Source organism: Symphodus melops (genome assembly GCF_947650265.1).
Source record: "Symphodus melops genome assembly, chromosome: 15".
NCBI classification, from domain to species: domain Eukaryota; kingdom Metazoa; phylum Chordata; class Actinopteri; order Labriformes; family Labridae; genus Symphodus; species Symphodus melops.
Window position 1 is genome coordinate 17,401,034 of NC_136705.1, and position 22,239 is coordinate 17,423,272.

General features: G+C 40.1%; 2 protein-coding genes across 3 annotated transcripts in view; both read right to left on the reverse strand.

Moving 5' to 3' along the window:
* The window catches only part of adam12b (ADAM metallopeptidase domain 12b), a 72,840-nt gene extending 71,303 nt beyond the window's left edge, over window positions 1–1,537 (reverse strand). Inside the window, exon 1 of one of the 2 annotated variants that reach the window (XM_079362704.1) lies at window positions 751–1,537. In XM_079362704.1, the coding sequence (XP_079218830.1) occupies window positions 751–865 (115 nt within the window). In that variant the 5' untranslated portion in view covers window positions 866–1,537. The remainder of the gene's footprint in view (window positions 1–750) is intronic. The other variant, XM_079362705.1, reaches the window with a different exon arrangement.
* Window positions 1,538–4,328: 2,791 nt separating this feature from the next.
* LOC306835916 (uncharacterized protein) lies at window positions 4,329–21,585 on the reverse strand. The gene is made up of 8 exons (XM_079362713.1): window positions 21,149–21,585; window positions 17,012–17,093; window positions 15,402–16,518; window positions 12,414–12,577; window positions 10,108–10,288; window positions 7,862–7,925; window positions 7,218–7,317; window positions 4,329–4,506 (listed from the first exon to the last, which is right to left on the reverse strand). The coding sequence occupies exons 2-8, from the start codon at window positions 17,069–17,071 to the stop codon at window positions 4,477–4,479; spliced, it is 1,716 nt and encodes a 571-aa protein (XP_079218839.1). The 5' UTR covers window positions 17,072–17,093; window positions 21,149–21,585; the 3' UTR covers window positions 4,329–4,476.
* Between the last annotated feature and the right edge of the window lie 654 nt (window positions 21,586–22,239).

Sequence of the window (22,239 nt, forward strand, 5' to 3'; positions counted from 1 at the left end):
CATTGTAAGGATTTTGAATGATCAGTAATGAGATTCTAGGATAGGTTGTTCAGCACATTTTCTTTAAACATTTTTAGAACTTCAGGATCTTGATCCTTTAATTCACCACAGATAAAGTTAAACTTTCGTAAATAAAGTTAAACATAAAAAAAAAACCTCATACTTTTCTGAGGTTTAGAAAATGTTATTATTTGGCTTATTTTATGGCTGTGCTTTTTCCTATTTATTTCCTTTTTGTGGCTGTACAACATGCACAGCATAAACTGCCACTTCTCCTAGCCAATGAACAACATACCAGTTATCAATGGATTGTCATTCAGAAGATTCAGTTTAGCTGCTGAATAATAAAAACATCCGGTGAGGTATATGTTTACAACCTCAAGATAAGGCTGCATCCTCCTGGATGCTAAACTCATCAGTCCATCCTGACACTTCCCATTATTGTTCCGTCTTGGCAGAAAAAAAAGGATTAAACAGTCTTTTCCCCTTTACATGTCCCAAGTATAGAATATACAATACAATGAGACAACAAGACAGGGCTATTTATAGAGAAGTGACGTGTAACATACAATTGAACATCTTAAAAAAATGAAATCCTGCTTTAAAAAACATAACTGTATTGTGTGTATCCCCATAGAGTAGACAAGACTGAAATCCATCACTCGAAAAAGGATCATCTGCAGCACTGCATACAAATGAGTCAAATCACTAAAACTGACAGGCGTTTTAAGAGTTATGTTAGCCACTCACCTCCTTGGATATTGTAATCTGTGCTGTCAGCATTTTCAGTCGCCGTGGAAAGGCACCAGACGCGGAGGGCGAAGATCAGAAAAGCAAAGTTCTTCCGCCGCCTCCAGGTTCTCATGATGCTCGGGATATGAGGGCTGGAGCCGGGAGAAGGCGCTCCACTCAGTCTGCGATATTTATGCAGCACGACCACTTCAGGATGTGCACTTCAGGGATAGGAGAAAAGTAATAGAAACACCAAGTTTGACATTTAAAAAAAAAAAAAAAAAAAACTAATGAAAGGAAACAAGCTTCTGCTTCTCCACCACCAAGAATCCAGAAAGATGCAGCAGACTGTAATTTCCAAAAAAGGAGCTGTCAAAAACTTTTCCTTCCTCCTCCAGAACTTAGACCAGGAACGCTGCGGGAAATAACGAACCACTTCATGTGTTACCTAATGTTTGTGTTAAAGTGAGTTGCTCATGTGGTCGAGATATGGTAAGGAGCAGTAGGAAAGCCAAAGTGAGGGTGATGTTGGAGAATAGAGGAACTGGCTTACCATCCTTTCTCGTACCAGAGCGTCCTCACTTTGCCATGTGCGCTTGAGACTCCGCTGGGTCCTAAAGTCAGACATGTTCCAGACCCAATGACTGGAGCTGTCAAATTTAATGTGGGCTTCTTTCATGTCTTAACTCACTTTACTTTTTCGCATTTAAATAAAGACAGAAAGACACCTTAACGATGACATGCCTGAGCCTCAAAGTCAAACTGTCAAGGATGATACACTTAGCTAGCATATCGTCGGATACTTAGCCTAATGACATCGAGGTAGAAGAGAAAGGTGTTTTTCAGGTAACTGCCAGGTAGGCCTATATTTACATTTTAACCTCCTCGGAGTAGCTTCAGATAATGTGACTGAGAGGAGTTGTCATGAGGTTGACCTTAGTGACCTTGGAACAAAATAATTAATAAGGAGATTGTGGGAGTTATCCATTAAGATCTTTGAAAACAACATTAAGATGTTAAACTCTATGTTGTACTTCAAAGGTAACCAATGCAGCGAAGCCAAGGCATGAGTGAGTGTAGTAGCCTTCATACTTCTTACATTTCATCAAGCATTTATGTCTTAATTGTAAAACTGTAAAGCAATCACTCAAAGAGTATCTCTTCATCATTCTTTTCTCAGCTTGATTTTTGCATTGGGGAATACATGGTGCTTTTGCATTAGTCATTTGGCTATTTTGAATGCAGTCAGAAGACTCCCATTGCTGGTGGACAAACTCATTTAGTGCATTTAGTTGGGGTGAGTTGGGCCTCAGAAAGAGACTTCAGTTTTTTCCCGGGATGATAAAGAGTTAAGAATCATGTACATTTATTTAGCCAATTATACTTATCCCAGTTGTAAAAAATGCAAATACAATATATTTCATTTCAATGTTTTAATTTCAGAACCCCCTTTTCCATTTGGGTCTTGAGTGGTCAGTCTCACTTTTTCCCAGTACCCTGCTAATTCTCCTTAAATAGACCTCATTTGAGTTTGGCTTATAGAGCGTATTTTGAAATACATGACTTGTGTCAAATCAAATCAATGCATGGGAGCCTTGCTAAAGTTTGATTTGCATTACTAAGTGCTAAGATTTGAAACACAACAATGTGCATGTTAGAAAATATTCATTCCTGCACAACTTATATTAAACATGGATTTAGATTTGTAACATAAAGATATTCCCAAAAAACTTCAAATTTGATTTCCAGAGTGACAAAGTGTATTTTTAAAACAAAGGTAGTGCCGTAACCCTCATTTCAAAATACCCAATTCAGGAGATTTTTTTTTTTTTTTTTTTTTCTATATCTGAGGTCCAGACACACTTAAACACATACAGGAAAAAGAAAACTGTCTTCACCATGGCCCCATCTGTGTTTTGCACAGGCTACATGGTCTACTCTTTTTTAGAATGCATAATGCTGCAGGCTTGAAAGTCACAGATGTTCTGATACAGGCATTACCTGAGAAATGTCACAGTTTTGCCTGAGATGACTTTGACTTAGTTATCTCTCTGTCTTCATTTTTATGCCAAGAGTCTAAACAAACTCTTACACAAATAAAGTGTTCATTTTCTGTTGTTCACATGCAGCTGTCATGAACTGGGACAGTTTTGAAAGAGCCCTTTACTATTCTTTGTGTGATGCTAACCCAAACTCTGCTCTATAATAACAATTATAAACAGTTAATATTCATTATTTTAATTGAAGACAACTTGTGGTGATACCATAATACTAGATAGATGTGTAGCTAGAAAGAAACCAATGTTGCCTAGAAAATATGTCAGTGTGTGAGATGACCAACTACTGAACACAATCAGTTGCTCTGCCTCAATGTTCACAATTATCCCTGCGAGCTTTGCTAGTGTTCTCCTTTCTTAGCCAGACATATCAGGTTTGCCCTCAGGGCATCTGAGTCAGTCAAGGCCATTTGGAAGCTAGTCGGGAGGCTTCAGAAGACATAGTCCATTATGTGCAGATTGCAATGTGACATACACACATGATGCCTCACAGAGAGGCAGAGAGAGCTGACTGACAGGAGCCTTTCCCCTCGTATATAACTGCCTGTCAGTCTGCTGCTCATCGTCTGGAACCAGCCAACATGGCAGGAGAGCGATTCTCCCTGGAGGATTTCTCTTCTCAATAGCCTCAATAAACAATACTGTTTATCAGATATGTTGCTTGCTTTTGGTTGCAAGCAATTATCCAGGATCAAACAGCATATACATAAACAGCAACTTCACATTTTTGATGGGTTTCAAATACTGTTACTCCAGAATAACCTACTCACCAAAACACTGCCAAACTGTATGTATTTACTCAGTGTTGTTTGTGTAAGACTTACTGCACGTGTTCTTCCCCTGTTCTCACCTTATCCCAGCAGGCTCTGTTTAAATGCCATCAAGATGTCAGTCACCTTTATTGGCTAAATGTGGACTGCGGTCACAAGCTTTGAGCAGGAGTCTCCTCTCTTATTACAATGTCATCCCTGGTTTGGAGCATATGTGACAAAGGCCCCCTTTCACAAGGTTCTGCGAGTCTCCTGAGTTCGATTAGCTTGGAATTCCACTGTTCCGGATGGGAGGATCCAAAGGCCTCTAGGCAGATGCGTAGTCAATGACGAAACATGGTTCTCCCCTTTGGATGCTTTAGATGAACTTTACCAATGTCAGAGTCAAGGTGTTTTGCTTAGAGCACTGCGACTCAATTTCCTGTAGACCATTTCTAGGAAGGAATGTCCTTGGAATGCTTTCATTTCATTTTGAGATACATTAGTGGAAAATGATATGGAAGATAAGGAATTAAAGCATTAGATGAGAAATGAGAAGAATGGTATGATTAATGTGTAATGCATTAAATCACTGGGTGGACATTTTAAGCATGGAAGACAGATGAAAAGCTGATGGCGACAATATTTTAGCTGTCAGACCATTCCAAATCATTTTTCATTATTGACACAGTGATAGGTGGAGAGGTTTGGCTTTTTCAGTGTCTGTACATAACAATTAAGTTAAAAACAAAAAATACTTGACAATGTCACCAAAGTCCATTTTGTTTTATTTGTTTCATTTCTTTGCATTTGAAGCAGTTCAAGACACGATTCAGCAGGCCATTATAATAGGAATTGAGCTTTAATTGAATAAAAGGATATGCAAAGGCATGATAATTATTTACATAGATGAATGGAAAATGGTCAGTGTCTCTTGTTTATCTGTGCAGGATCTGGTCCAGAAGTTTCTGCAAAACAAGAAAAACAATAATGCTACCGTTATCTTCCTTCCCAAGCAAACAAATCAAAAACACATCCATCTGCACTCTTGTTTCCCCTTCTTCAATCTTTTAAGAGCAGCTCTGCATCACACAGGAGCGACTCCTGCTGCTAAATTGGCTTCCACTTCCATCAGCCTCGGTGTCCCAGTCCAGGTGGGGGGGGGGGGAATAATTCTGACTTTGCTATCCAACCAGACACCTTGCTATGCAAGCACCCTCCTCTTACAGTAACACCCGGCAGCTGGAATCTAATTTCAGCCAGTGTTAAAAAAAAACAACAACCATCTCCTTAACCTTGCTTGCACTATCAGACCCCACTGTGCATCCTCTCTGTGCTGTGTGTGTGAGAATTTCTAACTCTAAAGCACACACATGACTCAGTGTTTATCATGGAGGAGCACACTTTTCCCCCCCCCCCAATCTGACTGTGGTTGGTGCTAAAGTCACCAGTCCTGCCTACTCTATTTCCTCCAGCAGAGAAAATGTTCTCTTAAAAAGCAATTGTACATCACCCTAATCTCCATAGTTGCTGGCTGTGTGTGTAAACCGTACAACACAGATATGCCATAGACTCACTGCTGCCATAAGCAGGAAATCTGTTGGAGGCCTGGGCAGGAGCACATCTAGTGGGTGGCCTGGGGTGGCATGGCTCCCCATATCAATTCTGACATGCCACCCCAGAAGCTGCTCCTTAATCCTAAAATATGATTGGCTATCCTGTCTGGTCACGGGGCACTTCCTGTCTTCAAACAACATGATGAGGCTTCCAGTGGATATTTTGCATTCAAATTTCGTTGAATGCAAAAATTCGTCATTTATAATATGACTTTTTGGGATACTAATAAAAATTAATCATGATTTTTTTTTTTTTAAATTAATCACGACCCATATAGGAAAATAACATCTGTTAGTAGTTATAGAATTTATTATTATTGGAGAAAGGGCTTGGCTGAGTTGATTAACTATTTGGCACATTGTAGGTGTTTTCATGGAGGCTTAAGTCCTGCCTCAGCTTCGCCTGTTTCTCAATTGATTGAAAGTTAGGTGGAGATGGCATTTCCAATAAGCTGACCGCTGAACACTGGGTTCGCAACACCTCTACAGGAACTAACGAGTGACGTTGCTGAGACTACTTCCATGTTTTATTCAGCCTAAGGTGTGACTTCATATTTTGTACCATAATAGTGAGTCACCCCCTCAGCCTAAGGACTAGAGAAATCATGGTTCACCTAAACATTACCTAGCCAATTACATGAGTTCATCTTTAAAAAAATAAATGGAACTAAAGCTGCTTGTACACACACACACACACACACACACACACACACACACACTAACTGATGCTGCAATAGCTGTGCTATTATCTGTAAGACATTTAAGACATTTCTTCCTATTTTCATATCTCAACTGACTGGCAGCAAAGTCACTGCAGTCTAACACAACATGTCATCACAATATATCACTTACAGCAATCTCCTCACTGTTGCCTTTTAATTCAGGTACTGTGCACACTGTCAGCAGGGTATATAGATGATGATTAAGGTATGATTGTGAGTTGTGGTCTCTACAGTGTTGAAAGCTTAAATAATACGTTGATATGAAGAAGAAAAAAGGCTTAGTGATACAATAAAAATCCAGATTAAGCATAAAGCTGTCCTTAAAGTTTTCTGATCTGATTTGAGAGAACACACTTGTCACAGAAGAGCAAAAGATTTCACTTGAAATACCAGGAAAACGAAGGGACCAAAGAGTGGACCACACATTGTAGTTGTGCAGCAGTCCAGCAGAATATGTTGCTTAAGCAGTGGCACACTGACCTCTGCTGGATGATCATTAAAGCATATTTCATTTCATCCCATCTGCTGTTGCACAGAGCTTCCCCTTTGAATAAACTTAGCTTTGCTTTTATTCAGTATTTTATTTAGTATACTACACACCGATTTGATACAATAACTCAAAGCAACAAAGAAAAAAAAACAACCCAGAAACACCTCAAACTGCTGACTTATTTTTGTTACACTAAGGTCCTATATCTGAGTTTTGGTTTAGTTTGCGCTGATGTTTTTTCTTTGGTCATATTTTATGGTTCATTAGTAAAATCAAGATGTTGTAAAGCTGCAGCTACAGATGATCAAAAACACTTGACTCACAAGATGTCCTAAAAAGTTGCTGATGTGCAATGCAAAGATCATTTTCAAAACAGATCAACCCAGTACTTCAAATGAACAACTTCACATCAGTTACACATCAGGGTGGCAAATTTACTGTGCCTCGATTGATATTAAAACAAGACGGATAGATAACAATGGGAATGAATGAAGCCCTAGTATACCATGCAGAAATGTTTTGAATTTCCCCTGCCCACAATGATTCTTGTTGTCAGGAAACTCTAAAAAGACATTAAAAATCAAACAGTATGTTATACATAACCAAAGCCCACCTCCTCAAGAAGACATAAGTGTGACTTGACCACACTGATTAACATCTACACTTCTGATTGGAAGACTTGGGACCTTGTTGCAGTTCAAAAATGTGATGCCCTCACTGCACATCAAAGTGAAATTCTGTGTTGAGTATTATGTTTAGTGAGTTTTTGCTCCAATATTTTCCAAGTGTGTATTTGTGTGTGTGTGTGTTCCCTATCCTATAGAATAAGTAATCAAAGTCCCCAAATCTACCTTTTTGAAGACGTCTGCTCGTACTCTGTTGCATTGCGATATAGCCCTCTTTTTCTCCTCTTCCTTTTTCTTTGTCACCTCTGGCAGCTTGTTGTAAATCCTGCCGACACAAGAAAGGCAAATTCATACAGGGGCAGGGGAATCTGGTATCAGAAGTGTGTGGGTGGCTGAGCAGTGCCAGTGGGTTGGCATACGAGAGACGAGGTATTATCTGGTGAGGCCACAGCCGGCGTCAAAACCTGGATGCACTGATAAACAGGTCGCACCCAGACTCCTCTTTCACTCCCACATCTACAGCCAATTTGTTAAGAGATCCTCTGAGAAAGATAGTGTCCCATTTAAAAAAAAAAGAAAAACACAATGGGCAGTCACAATCTGATCAGGTGTGCCTTTTCAGATAAGGTGAGGAAAAATGTAGAGTAAGAGATAACGTTAACAAAGGCTACTTCATGTCTCCTGTCAAGACATTTGGCCGTCAAATAAAATCTGTTGTAGATGTACAGCCTGTAGGTGTGTGAATGTGCTTTTGGGTTTTGCATAGCCCTGCATGCATGACAGATATGACAAAAAAGCGTGATGGATTGTGCTGAAGCTGGAAAAACAAAAAACAAAGAGGGAGGAGAGATTTTGTCTGGAGAACTCACCGTCGGGACCTCAGCTGCATCTCTCTGCCGGATATAGACCTCTCTCTAGGCTTGAAAAGGTTATCTAGGACATGCACACATAAAAACGCACGCACGCACACACACACACACACACACACACACACACACACAGAAGAACACGCACAAAAACATCAGAATTACAAATCAGTATTAATATGTAAATGAATCCTGAGTATGTTAATAAACACTGAGGGGCTGTGTGATCTCTCTTTTCCAGACAGATACACATTTGAGCATTCGCATTCACACACACACACACACACACACACACTCAAAAATAAACAAACACATACTCAACAAAGCCATATCCAGTCCTGTTAAGTCGGGCTACTCTGTCTCTCGCAGATTGAGCTGAAGTGAGCTTCTGCTCAGGTCAACAGCACCAACACTCTTTGTTCAAAATTAGACTCAGACTTCAGTCAGGATCAGTGTGAGCTGTTCAAGGTTCCCACAGTAATTCTATGACCCCTCCTCGACTCCTCCATGACCTTCAAAACTAAGTTTTAAGCCTTTCAACTACTTCAAGTACCATGCCTCACTTCTTTATTTTTGTTTTGCTAAAACTGCTGGATTTGCAGGAAAAACAAATTCATGTACAAATCTACCTTGTGTGTTACTGAAAGAACAACAAGATTGCTTTTAAGAAACTATAATGATACTGATAGTAGATACTCTATTGATCCCAAGAGAAATTCTGTATTGAAGAGAAACAATGAAGTTCTCCATCTGGCTCTTTAATATCCCACATTTCCCAATGAAGACTGACAGTCAGACTGTTACATTAAAAGTGCAGGAGGAAATGTTGTGTGTGTTTTCTCTTCACACCACGAAGCCTGATCAGGGTTTCTAAGTCTTCAGTATGAGTCAAAGACGCTCTCATGACAGTGTTTACACTGAATATAAAGCAGCAATGTCTGCTGTGTGTTTTTTGTTGTTGTTGTTTTTTCGGGCTTATTTGAGAGAGAGAGAAAGTGGATAGAGAAATCAGGAGAGAGAGGGGAATGACATGCGGAAAGGGGCCTCAGGCTGGAGTTGAACCCGGGCCGCCCACGTGAGGACTATAGCCTCCATTCATGGTGATGCGAGTGCTGCCACTGCGCTCTAATTTCTTTAAAAAAAGTTGATCTACATATATTGAAACATTTATGCTCCCACCAACTCTATACATGTGATTTAGAATCCCCAAGTAACATGATTTTAGACTATAGGAGAAATCTTGAGTTCCCAAACAGAACCCACCCACCAACAGGGAAACTCCACACAGAGAAGCACCTGTCGAACACCTTCTTGCTGTGAAGCCACAGCGTTTATCACTGCACCAACATGCAGCCCCATTTTAGACATGTGCTAGTTCTAAATAGGCTTTAGAAAGCACAATGAGATTTTCAGTTACTAGTATACTGCCCTGAGTTTATGTGTAGAGCATAACACTTTTCTTTGTCCTTGATGACAAATACTTGTTTGATTTATTCTGACCTTTTTTTTTTTTTTTTAGCTTCTGGCTTTGGCATAGTCTTAGCTTTTTACTGGATGAAAATGAAATCGATGGAAAACATCTTGAAGCGCATTGCATTCTAGTCTCAACTTGAGTGTACCCCCTGCATGCAGAGCTTCAGGGAACAATGCTTTCACTGATCTGCAATACTACATAGCGGCCACCAGAGAGCAAAGTTGGATAATTGCCATATGCAAAATCCTGCCTTTCATTCCACAGGCCAGCTGAGGTTATTGAGGTTAACAGGCATAATCTAAGAAACAGAGCACATTTATTTCAAAGAGTAATGTGATTAAAGATGACCGGAACCCCAAGTGCCCTATTTTCTGTTTTCTTAACATAAAGTTTGTGTGGGGCTCAAATGTTGGTCTCTATCCAGAAAATCATAAAGAGAAGCATTATTCCCAATAGTTAAGGGCACAGTGGTTTAACGATGGAAAAATGGATTTTTAAGACAAGGAAATGCTTTTTTTTTTTTTTTACCCTGGGAGACACTCTTAAAGTGCAAGACTGACTTTTTGCTTGCATCACCAGGCTGAATACTATAATTCCTCTTCCACATGTCCCAGAATCCTCAATTTCATGACCTATACTTGATGATGTGTTGCTGTCTCCATGACTGAGAACAGTACAAACCCTTCTGATTGGCTGTCCAGTGACCAGGAGACATTAAATTGTATTTCATTAAAGGGGTTACTTCGACTCAGCCAGGTTATCCCGTTGCTCTTACCGCTAAGTGGATCAGGTGTTGTGCACTTTCTCCTTTGTCTGCATTCCTCCTCCCTCAGGTCCTGCACCAGGTCTGGATTGGAATCCTGCAGCGTTCTCCTCCGCATAGCCCTCTTCTCCAACCTCCTCACCCGACCTTGAGATCGGCTGATGAAGTCTGGCCTGAAGAGCTCCAAAGCCTCCTGGGGTGGAGAGAGAGAGAGAAAAAGGTGGACACAGTAAGCTTCTTGTTGGCGGGACGAGAGCAGTACAACTTAGACAGTAATCCTGTTGAAAGAAAGTAAAAAAATGTTTTTCACTGGATTGAAATCTATTCTGAAATATCCTTAATCTATTCCTTAACCTTGGAGAATCCTCTTCACAGTCGTGTAATAGCTAGGAGGTGCAGGCAACATGGTAATATTATGCTCTGCTTTAGTGGGGATAAAGGTAAGAGAGCTTTTCTCACAGGGGGAATCGGAATCCTTTAAAAAAGCCTCACAAACCTCGGCGGATCTTTAGCCCCTCGCTACGCTGAGATAAAACTTGTTACATTAACTCAGTTGAAAGAAATACTGGATCAAATGAAAAGGAGGAAGGCGAATGGAATGAAAAAGTAAATTGTGTAATAATTAAAGATTTATCCTCGTCTTGGCAGGGGCTGTGACAAACACAGACTAAAGGAAAAAATCTCTCCAAGTGTAAAAATCCCCCCTCCAGAGATGCTGCTGCTGCTGTGATGTTTATTCCAAGAGTAAACACATCAAGATTCTCTCCACTTGTGTGTAAGGGAAATGTTAATTGAAATAGTCCATCATTTCTTTGGTTTTTAAAGGTTCCATATGACATATTTTTTAACCTTTATTTTTACCAGGAAGAGAAACTCATTGAGATTAAAAATCTCCTTCTGAAGAGTGTCCTGGACATAACAAGCAGCAACACAACATATACACTTACTGTAACTTATTCATACAGAAGATTATCAACCTTTGGTTCATTCTTTGTGTACAGCTGTTGATGAAATGTTCTTGGCCTCTTCTTTGACTTTTGGGTTGGCTTCTTTAATTCAGGGGACAATTGTCTGTTGTTTTTAAATCCTTATCCACACTAATTACTATTATTTCTATTACTACTTATGATTCTATAATTCTTTACTTCAATCATCAAGGCAGACATTTTGTGAATCTTGTTATCATTTTTCCACCTTGACTAAAACACTGCACTTTTCATTGCCTTATCAAGTTTTTTTCCTCTGTGTGGATATTTTTTGTATTTGTATTTTTACCTTATCTTTGGAAGGTTATTTTACCAATACTCCATTCACAGGTTTCTACCACAACCCTCTCCTGCTTTTGTATTTTCTTCCAGTCTTCTGAACTTTTTCTATTGTTTTTATCATATGGACTATAAACCATAGACATGTTTTCATACTGTAAATGCCAACATGTTTTTTGGTATATAAGTTATTTATTTGGCTTTTTTTGCCTTTTCTTATATAGAGCAGCTGAAGAGAGACAGACGATTTTCGGAGGGGAGCGAGGGGGCAACCCGGTATCATTCCAGAGCGTGTAATAGACACGCTGGTCCACTAGAGGATGCGTGTGAGTGTCACGCATAGCCTGTCTTGAGCGTGAAATGTACATGCCTGTGATGGGTCTCATACCAGCACGGGACGATAATTTGAGGGGGATTACATACAGCAAAAGGCTTAAGTCGGATTCAAACCAATAGCAACAGGGTAAGAATATAGCCTCTGTGCATGGGGCACATGTTAAGCCTATTGGTTATCTGGCCTCAATATTCTAAGGATTGCACAACACAGCGCAAAAATGTGAAATGTTTTGTTCTGCTGCAGCAATTGAAACAAGTATTTTCTTTGTTATTGCAGGTCAAACAGTGTTGCAGTCTATAGTTCTTTTCTAATGGACATTTTATGGAGCTTTTGGCCATAGAGTATCTGGTGGCCTTCATCACTGAGATGCTTCAGTTGTTATTGATGCCATCACTATATACAGAGAGGCAAGTTACGACCTTCCCTACATCTACAATCATATAGGGAAGATTATGGTATGACCCAAGTTCTCAACTCAGGTCACATGATTGAAGTTGTCATGGAGATGGATCAACTTGGATCTGTTGATGAAGGACACAATATATGTGTCAAAGCTGCAGGAGCTGCATAGCATTTATAGTAAGTGTATGTTGTGCAGCAAATGTTTTTGGCAAAACAAAACAAACACAAACATTCAAAAGGTCAAAGTAACTCCTTGTGTTCTTTTTGTTCTTTATTAATAAGGATGATAAAGGTAAAATAAATGTGGTTCTTACTTTGAGGCTGAGAGTTTGGGGCGTTTCTTCCAGAGAATCGGCCTTGGAACTGGAAAAGGTCTTCTCTGAAATGAAAACTTTTTGAGGCGCTGTGGAACTGTCTTCATCTTGTCGCTCCTTTGTCTCTTCACTTCTTGTTTGCTTGCTCCAGTTTCTGGAGTCCACTTTAGAAACACAGGGAGAAGTACAATGACTGTAAAATTTAAAGGCAGGGTTGTTATTTTTTTCCAGATACACTTTTTTAAGATATTGGTTGAAAGAGTCTTTAGGTCCTGACAGAAGTGAATAATTTCAGAAAAAATACCTCTGTCTGTAAAAACTTCAACTAATGTCTGCCAAGAGGTACCAATTTGAAGAATAAATCAGGCCTCCCTGTATCCCTGCTCATTTTCTACACCTGAAACCTGAAACAACATAATTTCTACACAATTCAAGCGATGAGCTGAGGTCCACTTCTTTTGAGGGAGCAAAGAGGGGAGGGCTGGGTGTTGATGGAGCACTGAGGGAATGCTGCTTTAAAAATCTAATTCAGCTAATTTTTGAAAAATACCAACCCTGCATTTTATTTAGCACATCACATCCTTGTCCCCTGGCTAAAATGAGAAAGAAAGCTGATTGGAAGGCAAAGAGTGAGACAGTTTTTTCAAGGGAACACTAATTTGAAGTAGCAGTGTTTTGCAGGTTGTTAATATTTCTCCGATGGAATCCACACGTCATATGCTTCCCCCTTGAGACTCACTTCTTGTGATCCGGACAAGCAGAAAAACAAACAAACCTCGAACTGACCCTACCCTTCCAGAGAGAGGAAAAAAAACCCTGGCCTATGAATAATGTAAAAGATGACACTGTATTCACTCTGCCCCTGTAACCCCATTCCTCTACCTTTTGAAGAATGTATATCTCCTCTGAATACCCTGCTATGACCGTGTTGTGTGGCAATAAAGCATCACAGCATGCTCTGAAAAGCGCACACCAAAGATGTACTGTCACTGGTCAAGTTATTGCCTCAGGATATTTCTCGCTCTTTTGGCATCGGAATAAATGCTGTACCCGATATTCATTGGAATAAATGCTGTATATTGCTTTTGTTGGAGCAAAAAAAAAGTATACAGAAGAAATCAGGGGGAAAAAAGCTGCTGGATGGTGAGGGAAAATAAATGTGGTAATGAGAGGGGAAAGTGGTTTAATAATTAAAAAGTGTTGTGTTGCAGTTGTTTTCCTCAGACAGCCTGTGTAACAGGGAAAGCAGGTAGGTATGACTCCAAAACTGCTTCAGGCAGTGACATCACATATTTGAGTCTTACTGCCTGTCAAATCCACTTTCAGTAGCGGATGGGTCTGCTTACTGCACCAATGGTTCAGTAGATGTAATTTTCTCTCTGCATGAAAACGTATGGCTCTTGGAAAAATCAAAATCCATTTACTTCTCTTAGCCTGCTATAGGACTTTATATTAACAAAAAGGTACTGCATTTTGGCAGGTACCATTATTCTCTCCATTTAATGCAAAAAACAACAGCACTCATGTCTAGTGTCTGTCAGTATAATAAGCTATGGCTCATTAGCTTAGCTTAGCTTAGCAAAAAGGATGCAAACAGAGGAACAAGTAGCTACACTATTTCTTGGCCAGGTGTTATGACTTTTGATCCTTTCTCCTTAGATCAGATTAAATACAAGCTATAAAGTTTTATACAGTAATCTTCGAGACTGGTGGGAGTCAAATTTATGTATTGCTCCTTAAAGATGTACAAATTGGTTTGCAAATAAACTTTGGAGGATTTGTGAAGATGGGATAACAATTCAATAACATAAGCACTGTCCAATGGTCTCGTGTTTTTTTTTTTATTTGTCATTTAATAAATAGCCAATGGCTTCAAGTGAAATGAGATCTGCCAGTTTCAAGTCATTCTAGAAAACATTCCATGCAGAGGGGGCACAAGGAACATACAGTTGAAAAACAGAGGAAGGGAGACATCGCGGCTTAAAGTTTTTTCGAGGCATTTTCATAACTAAGAAGCTACCTTCAAGGATGTCCAATCAGATTTCGTGTACGAGTCCCAGTGATGAGTAGATCATCTATAACCAGTCGCAAATCTCAAGGTACAGTAATGAGATACACAGCTAAGCTGAAGTAAGGACTGCCTGCTGAAGCGTGCACATGTACGTATCTTCTCTTTTTGTCAAGATGGAAAGCAAATGAGAATATTTCCCAAAATATGGAAGTATTCCTTTTAGGTGACACGATTGAAAAAGTAACTTAATTTAATTGACCAAATGTGCTTCAGTACTCATGTATTGTAGTTGCTATTAGTAGGCCACTTGACTGGGGAAAAAGGAGAATGGGTATCCAGAGTGATGCTTAGAGGATACAAAGAGGGTATAAAGTACCTACATCCAGGCCTCTTCACACCCCTGGTTGTAATGCAGATCTCCATGAAGATATTCAATCATTAACAGTTAAACAGGAGGCCCATCAAATTATTTCTTTAAAAAAAAGCTTTCATAAAACCTTGATGTTATTCTGAATTGAGTACCAGGAGACCCGGAGAATGATTATTTAAAAACATGCAAATTCAGTCTATCTTTAAATTTTTTCAACCCGCTGTTAATATATACAGTGGTGCATGTTAACTAAAGAGTTTATAGAGGTGTGGCTGTTCAGATAGGAATAGATTAAAGACTTTATTTTAGTCTGCAGTTGTGTGTGTGTACCAGATGGGATTTATTTTTAAATAAGTGAATGTACAGTAGGAGATGTGTGGCGAATAGGTGTGGGTCTATTTCCAATGCATGAGAGGCAGAGTGAAACAATCAAACTTTAGATCCTCTGAGACCACCTTGGTGCCTCATTCCATTTGCTGTAATACTTCTAAAGCCCTATATACATTCACTTTAGAATATAGTAGCTACTCAAAGGTATACAGATCAATTGGTGTGGAGACTAGATTTTAAAGTCACTAAAAGAAGGTGATTCTGGGAAAATTCATACCTGAGTGGGTATTGAAAGTATGCTTCTTGTGCCTTGAATTGGTCCGGACAGGGAAAGCTGCCTCATCAGCATTCCCCTTCTGCTTTGCAGTCTTTGAGTTTGAGTGGTCTGGCCCTCTGAATGACAATATTCCTGAAGTAGCGCTCAAGCATTGTGTGTCTGGACCATCCACCTCCACCTTCACACCACAAGCATGCGCTATTTTCACAACCTTGTCACCCCTGAGCTTTGGTAGAGAGCCTCTGCAGTGGCCCAAATTACTCTCTTGGTTACTGCATTTGTAGCCGTCCAATTTGGCCAATCTGGGTCTCAAGTATCCCAAACTTGTCTTGGCTACTTTGTTTTTCGTAGCATATCTTTGGCAGGATGAGCCACAGAGGCGAATAGAAAAGGTTGACCTGAACAAAGTGGGTTGACTTGCTCTTCTTACCTCCAGTCCCACAAGGGAAATGCAAAGTGACTTGTCCAAAAACAGAACAGAGTTAGCAGACCTCAGAGGCACCTCCAGATGGACACAAGACCTGTAGGAAGGTTGTGAGGACAGATCTACTACAGAGTCGTTCATCACATCCTGCTTTCTGCTGCTCTCTGCTTGGCTCGCTCTGTGTCGAACAAGTTGTGCTTTCTTCTTTCCCCAATCACTCACTGCCAACCTATCAGCTGGTGAGTAGGCTGGTCTGAAATTACTCGAGGTTACAATGGTAGGGCTCTGTCTGCACAAGTCCGGCTGGGATTCTGGGACTCTCATTTTGCTCTTGGGTATGAGTAAGATTCCTGTTCCAAATGTTTCCTCCTGTGCAGAGAATACCCTCAAAGGCTGACTTTGATAGGATGGGCACAAAGTTTCCCGAGAGGTGGAGAATGAGCGCAGGACCTTCCGGGATGCGATGGTAATGGAAGAAAAAGCTGTCTGTGGACTGCTTCCCACCACATCAGGGACGCTTGCAGACCTGGACAGGCTAAAAACTCCACTGTAAGTGCCTCTATCTGCAGTCTGAGAGCAGGCAGAGTGTGTTACTTCTCCAAGAAACACACTCTCTTTCTGCTCTGGCCCCTGCCACACTCCCCATGACAGCACATTCTTGGGCAGTGAAGCAGCAATATCCTTACTTGATGCCTGTGAAAAGAGAAAAGAATTCTTCATATCAGAATTGAGTTTAAAGTGTGCAATTAACTCCTTGGTGCACTAAAACATTCACAACTCAAAATGAAACCAAGAAACACTACAAATACAAAGATATCAGCCACTGTGAAATCTAACTGCTGTCCTCTCAGTGACCTTTTTCATTTTTTCTGTTTCCACAATCACAATGTGTGATTTGATGGGCAGCACTGAGTGACAGATTATTAAAATAAACAACTAAAGAGCATCTCCTGACAAAAACAAAAAAAAACTAAACAGTGAAGGTAATTGTAAACCAGATAAAATGAAGACTGGCAAACTATCAAACATCTTACTCCATGGCAAACAATAAACATCTCAAGGTTTCAAATAAGAATAGTACAGTACACGTCCCCCTCTAATGACCCAGTTAAGCAGTGTATCTGAAAACAGGAACAGTGTTTAGCAACTTTCCTGGTCATAAGTAGAGTACATCAGAGCTGTTTACCTCATTGATGTTGGGTGCAGATTGGCTTGGGGATGTCCAATTGCAGAAATCTCCTGACATCGACTGTCCCCTATGTTTTCATCTGTTGGTACAGAGCAGAAAAGACTATAGAATGTAAATGAGAGTTTTTTTCTTCTGATTCTAACTAAGCTGCCATTCCTATTTTGAAATTGAAGTTACCTTACAAATACTTAAAATGAAAACACATGTTAGATCTACTCATCACTAAAGCACAGGTGCCCTGTCATGGACAAAATATTTTCCTGCTCATATTTCAATATCACATTTGTCATTTATTCCATGCTAAGAGCAATTTTCATTTCTACCTAAAACTCTCTCTCTCTCTCTCTCTCTCTCTCTCTCTCTCTCTCTCTCTCTCTCTCTCTCTCTCTCTCTCTCTCTCTCTCTCTCTCTCTCTGGTGACTCTCCCACCACCGTCATCTGCCTTGCTTATATGGAATATTTTTGGATGACTCATCACAACCAAATATTATCTTAAATGCTTAGCACTATTGTTTCAGAGGGCCTTATCAACAGTTTTATTCCCCTTTCAGTATAATTCACATATTCAATCATGATACCCCAAGTGCACTGCTGCAAACCCAACCACAGTCAATATAACCAAGATTAAAACAGATGGAGGCACAAGCCGCTCTAATAAACTTGTCAGGAGCACAGAGCATTCATTCTGTGCTACACAATGTCACAATGAGACCTTGCAAATTGCATTCATGTCTTTGGCCTGTTAAGATGTTTACATGAATGGGGCAGTGGGTTTAATAAAAGAAAAGTAATTGTTTTCCCTGTGTGCTCTTCTTTGAGGTGATTCACATGGGATGGGAATGCAAGTCCAAACAGCCATACAAAGCTAGAAATGTATACACTTGCAGTTTCACCTTAATTTTCATTTGATTTGATTTTTTTACCCAGCCAGAATGTGTAATTGGAGAAACAGCTGCATTCCTATAATGTTGCACTCCATAAAAGAGAGGTGAATATGAGTTTGTTTGTGAGAGAGAAAGGGACTGTGAGCAGGGACCCTGAGGGGAAATTTAGCCATCATGTATCCAGAACAAAACCCCAAACAATGGAGCAAAAGGGTGGCATGAGTCTGAGCACTTAAGAAGGATAGTTGTTTTTCCTTCTTAGGAAGGAAATATGCAAATATGACTGCATATAAGTTTGTCTATATTGCTAAAGACAGGAGAATATTTCAAGGACAAACCAGAGTAAATGAGTTTGAAAACACAAGAAATGCAGATGCTTTCAAAGAGAACAAGGACTCACTGACTTGTTTAAGTATGGAAGTGATGCAAATCATATGCAACTGTGTGGCCTTCAAAGTCATCAGAACTCAACTGACATTTGTGAGAACATGCTAGGCAGCTCTTTACGCCCCTGTTTGGAATATCTTTAGGGAGAAGGATGCGCCTTCGGAGACTTGCAGAATCTACAACAGGAGATATTATTGAAGCAGTTCTGGAGAATGAGTTGCTGGTCAACAGGCAAGGCAGGCAACTGGTTAGGGCCCCAGGCCAGTAGGTGGCGCCACAATGGCTGACAAAATTTAAACCACAGCAATGCGTCAAAATGTACAAATTGTTCAATGACAGTAGGAAAATTCCCTAATACTCACTCTCAATGCCCTGTTAAGTGTCACGTGCATTATTACAATGATGGACGCAGGTTGGAGGGACCCCCAATGAATGTTTGCCTAGAGCCCCAACAGATGCCAGAAACGCCCCAGATTGTGTGTACACATATATTATATTTATAAATCAGCCCTTTTTCCTACAGTTTAAAGCCCTGTTTCCACACAGCGGTCCAGTATGGATCAGTACAGTTTGGTACGGTTTGGTTCAGTAAAGCCTGATCTTGTTTGCGTTTCCTATTTGGTAGGCGGCGTGTGAGTTGGATGCCGATAGCCGCCAAAGAGAAATATAGTCGAAAAAACAACCAACTGGGTATTTAAAGACGGTGGGATTGTGTTTGCCACTGTCACACAGGAAGTGACCATTGTTTCGACCAAATAGCTCCTTTTCAATTCTGAGAATCAGATATTCCATTTATATAGCTCAGGAAAAGCCTAATATCAGTACAAGGAGAGTTTTCACACAGTCAGGTGCCAAGAGCAGTTACAGAGTTCAATGCTTTGGTCCAGGAGGTGTTGAACTGGCATTTTGTTGCTGACCACCCTTGGGTTCCTGAGCCAAGTCTCAATATGAGCTACTGCCACCTGTTAAGGCTTATGGCCCCGTCCAAAAGCTGTTAAAACACAAGAAAGACATCCTAGTCTATCCTCACATGCATGCACAAACAGGCTGGGATAAGACCACACAAATATTCTTTTGTGAATTGTTGATGTTAAAATCTACAGAGCGGGGTATTAAGAAAATTACACATCTGTTAAAAAAACATTTAGGTGTATATTTGTGATTGACATTTAAGATTTATGTCATTGTAGCCTATGAAGGGCTGGAAAAATCCAAACACAGTCAAGCACATCTTTGCCTTTGACTTGACACAAGATTTGTCCTCATAAAATGTAGAAAATACCCAGCCTTACATTTTAAAACTAAACCTTATGCGCTAACATATGCCTCTGTGAGAGACATAGGAAAACATGCAAGGGGTGCATGAGAGAAAAAATAGTAACACAGCGTTTCAGAGGGAGACAGATAGAGTGACAGTACAGAGAGAGCGAACAGGGTTTGTTCTTGGCTGATGTGACCATATGCCGATTGTCGCATGCATGGAAACCAGTGATTGAGTAAACCTTTGTGCTCGTGACAGTGCCAGGAACAGAGAGGGGGGCCATGGGACCTACAGCTGGTTAGGAAGCAGACAGGCTGTGCAGAGCTGTGGGTGTATGAGAGATAAACCCATCAGAACAGCCAATGTTGAAATGAGGCTCACTGTGGAAACTCTGGACAAAATGCTCATATTCAGATATGTCATGATAGCTCTGGATATTTTTTCATGCATCGGCCTTATTATCCAGCAGGGCGCAGAGTTTTTTTTCTAAATGTATCTGCTGTATACCACCTAATGAAATGTTTTTAATAGGAAAGAAATGTATCTAATCTTTGTAATTTAACATGTGATGCCTCGTTAATTTTCTTCTAAAACACTCATTATTGAGCATTATATCTTGGATTACTAATATAATGATCACTTGCATAGAATTCATTCTCTTTGTTATGCTGTTTGTAAACTGTTACATTTTGATTTCTGTATTAAAGCAATGTTGTCCAAATAAGTCAAGCGTGCCTTAATAGTCCTAACTGTGGGTCACTGGAATGTGGTCACATGTGACTAAATCTGTTTGAGTTCACAGGAGGAAAACATACCAGTAGTCTCTGGAGAATTATTTGTTCAGATTCAACATTTGTTCTCACCTGAGACGACGGAAACAAACACTGAATATTATACAGATAAGGGGCATTGTGATTGATAAATATCTGATAATGTCTGTCTGTCTGGCTTTGTTAGACTATTTTGGTTCTGCATTAATCTAAAGCAGTCGTTTTTTCTTTGATATAAGCCATAAATGCAGTGGTTTTTTTCCCTTTAACATATACTATATGTGTATGCTATTTTTTTGTCTTTTTATCAGCAGTGTTTGATGAGCCTCCATAGGCAATGGAGGAAATGTAGTTGGGCTATATCCATTTAAAATCTGAACATTTCTTGCTTGTGACGATTAGGTCTTTGTAACAACTTATTTTTGATAACCAGTTGCCATGATCAAATGTTAGTCAGTGAAAGCATTCATTTTTTTGCAAATAGAAGATAGTTTAGAGATTGATTACCAGTTTAGTATATATATATGGCACTTTGGGATGTTGAGGCTTTTTCTGCTACACACAATCACATTTTCAAATAATGTAACCGTTTTGGAAATAGGTGCGGACATTGTCGTGCTTGCAGATTTCCACATCAAAGAGCACACGACTACTAATCTAATAGCCTCACAGGAGGCAGGCATTCTCTGAGATCTCTTTGAGGAATGAATTAAAATATATATGATTTACTAAGAGTAATGCAAGTTTAGTGTTTCTACATACTGAAGAAAAAAAGCTTTACAGTATTTCTGCCTAGTATGCCCTTAATGTAACCATTGTGGGGCTTTCTTACCTGATTAAGCAGTGTCAAAGCCTTACATCCACTGTTGCTCCTCTCCTAATTCACTCCTTTTAACACAGGCCACAGTCCAGACTCTCCTGCACGGAGTGGAAGTATTATAGATCTGTGCAGTCCCAGACTAACTAAGAATGCTCAGTGGTATTTCCTCAAGCCCCTGTGGATACTCCTCTCAGCTGAAGGGGGATCAAGAAGCAAAGCACAACTCATCAACCGAGACAAACTGTTGATACAAATGACCCTGCGAGTGTAAGTTAGCCGCCTGAAGGCTGAGAGCTGAAAATGCTCTGTTAATGAAAGAGAAGGCATGACTATGTCCTTGGTAGAATTTTAACAGTGATTGCCTCGGTGGAAACACTTCAGGTCTGAAATTTCTTAGTTAAGTCATTCCTTCACACACGCCTCTGGACTGATTCAGCTATGCTGGTTAAAAAAAACACCCGACAGGGAACTCCAGAGCTTCCAGCAGCACCTAAGGCCTTCTCCATTTGAGTAGTCCTCCAGGTAGGCAGCACAGGGAACCTGTCTACCTCCCTTCTCTCGTCCTCCTTCATCCCCAGAGCCTGGGCTCAGGTAGCAGAACAGGTGACTGGCTCTCAGGTTCCATGACTTGCATAATAGGTCCCGCACCGCACAAGTTATTAATGAATTCGGCAGCTCTCGATAGCTCCTGCTGTTTCCTTATACTGAAGCAGCAGAGACAAAAAATATGTATAGATAGATAAAATAACAATGAGGCACTTTGTTGCTACTTTCATGCTTTCTAGTGCTTACTCAATCCAGAGATTTGCCCCAAAGCTTCTTTAAAATACACACTGTACATCTTCTTGGAATAGGCCAGCCTGGATGTGGAAGAAAGAAAAGAGAATGTAACTGCAAAAATATAAATACATTTTTATGCTGAGTATTCAACCTACTGATTCTTAAATCCAGCTCAGGAAGAGCAGCATTAAAATTCACACCATGGCACAGTAAGTTTACACTTTCTGGATGATGAATTACCCGGTTCCACAACTTTAACAGGAAAAACATTGAGGTATTTTTCACTGTGGTTGTAACTTATGACCCAGTGGTTATGCTTATTC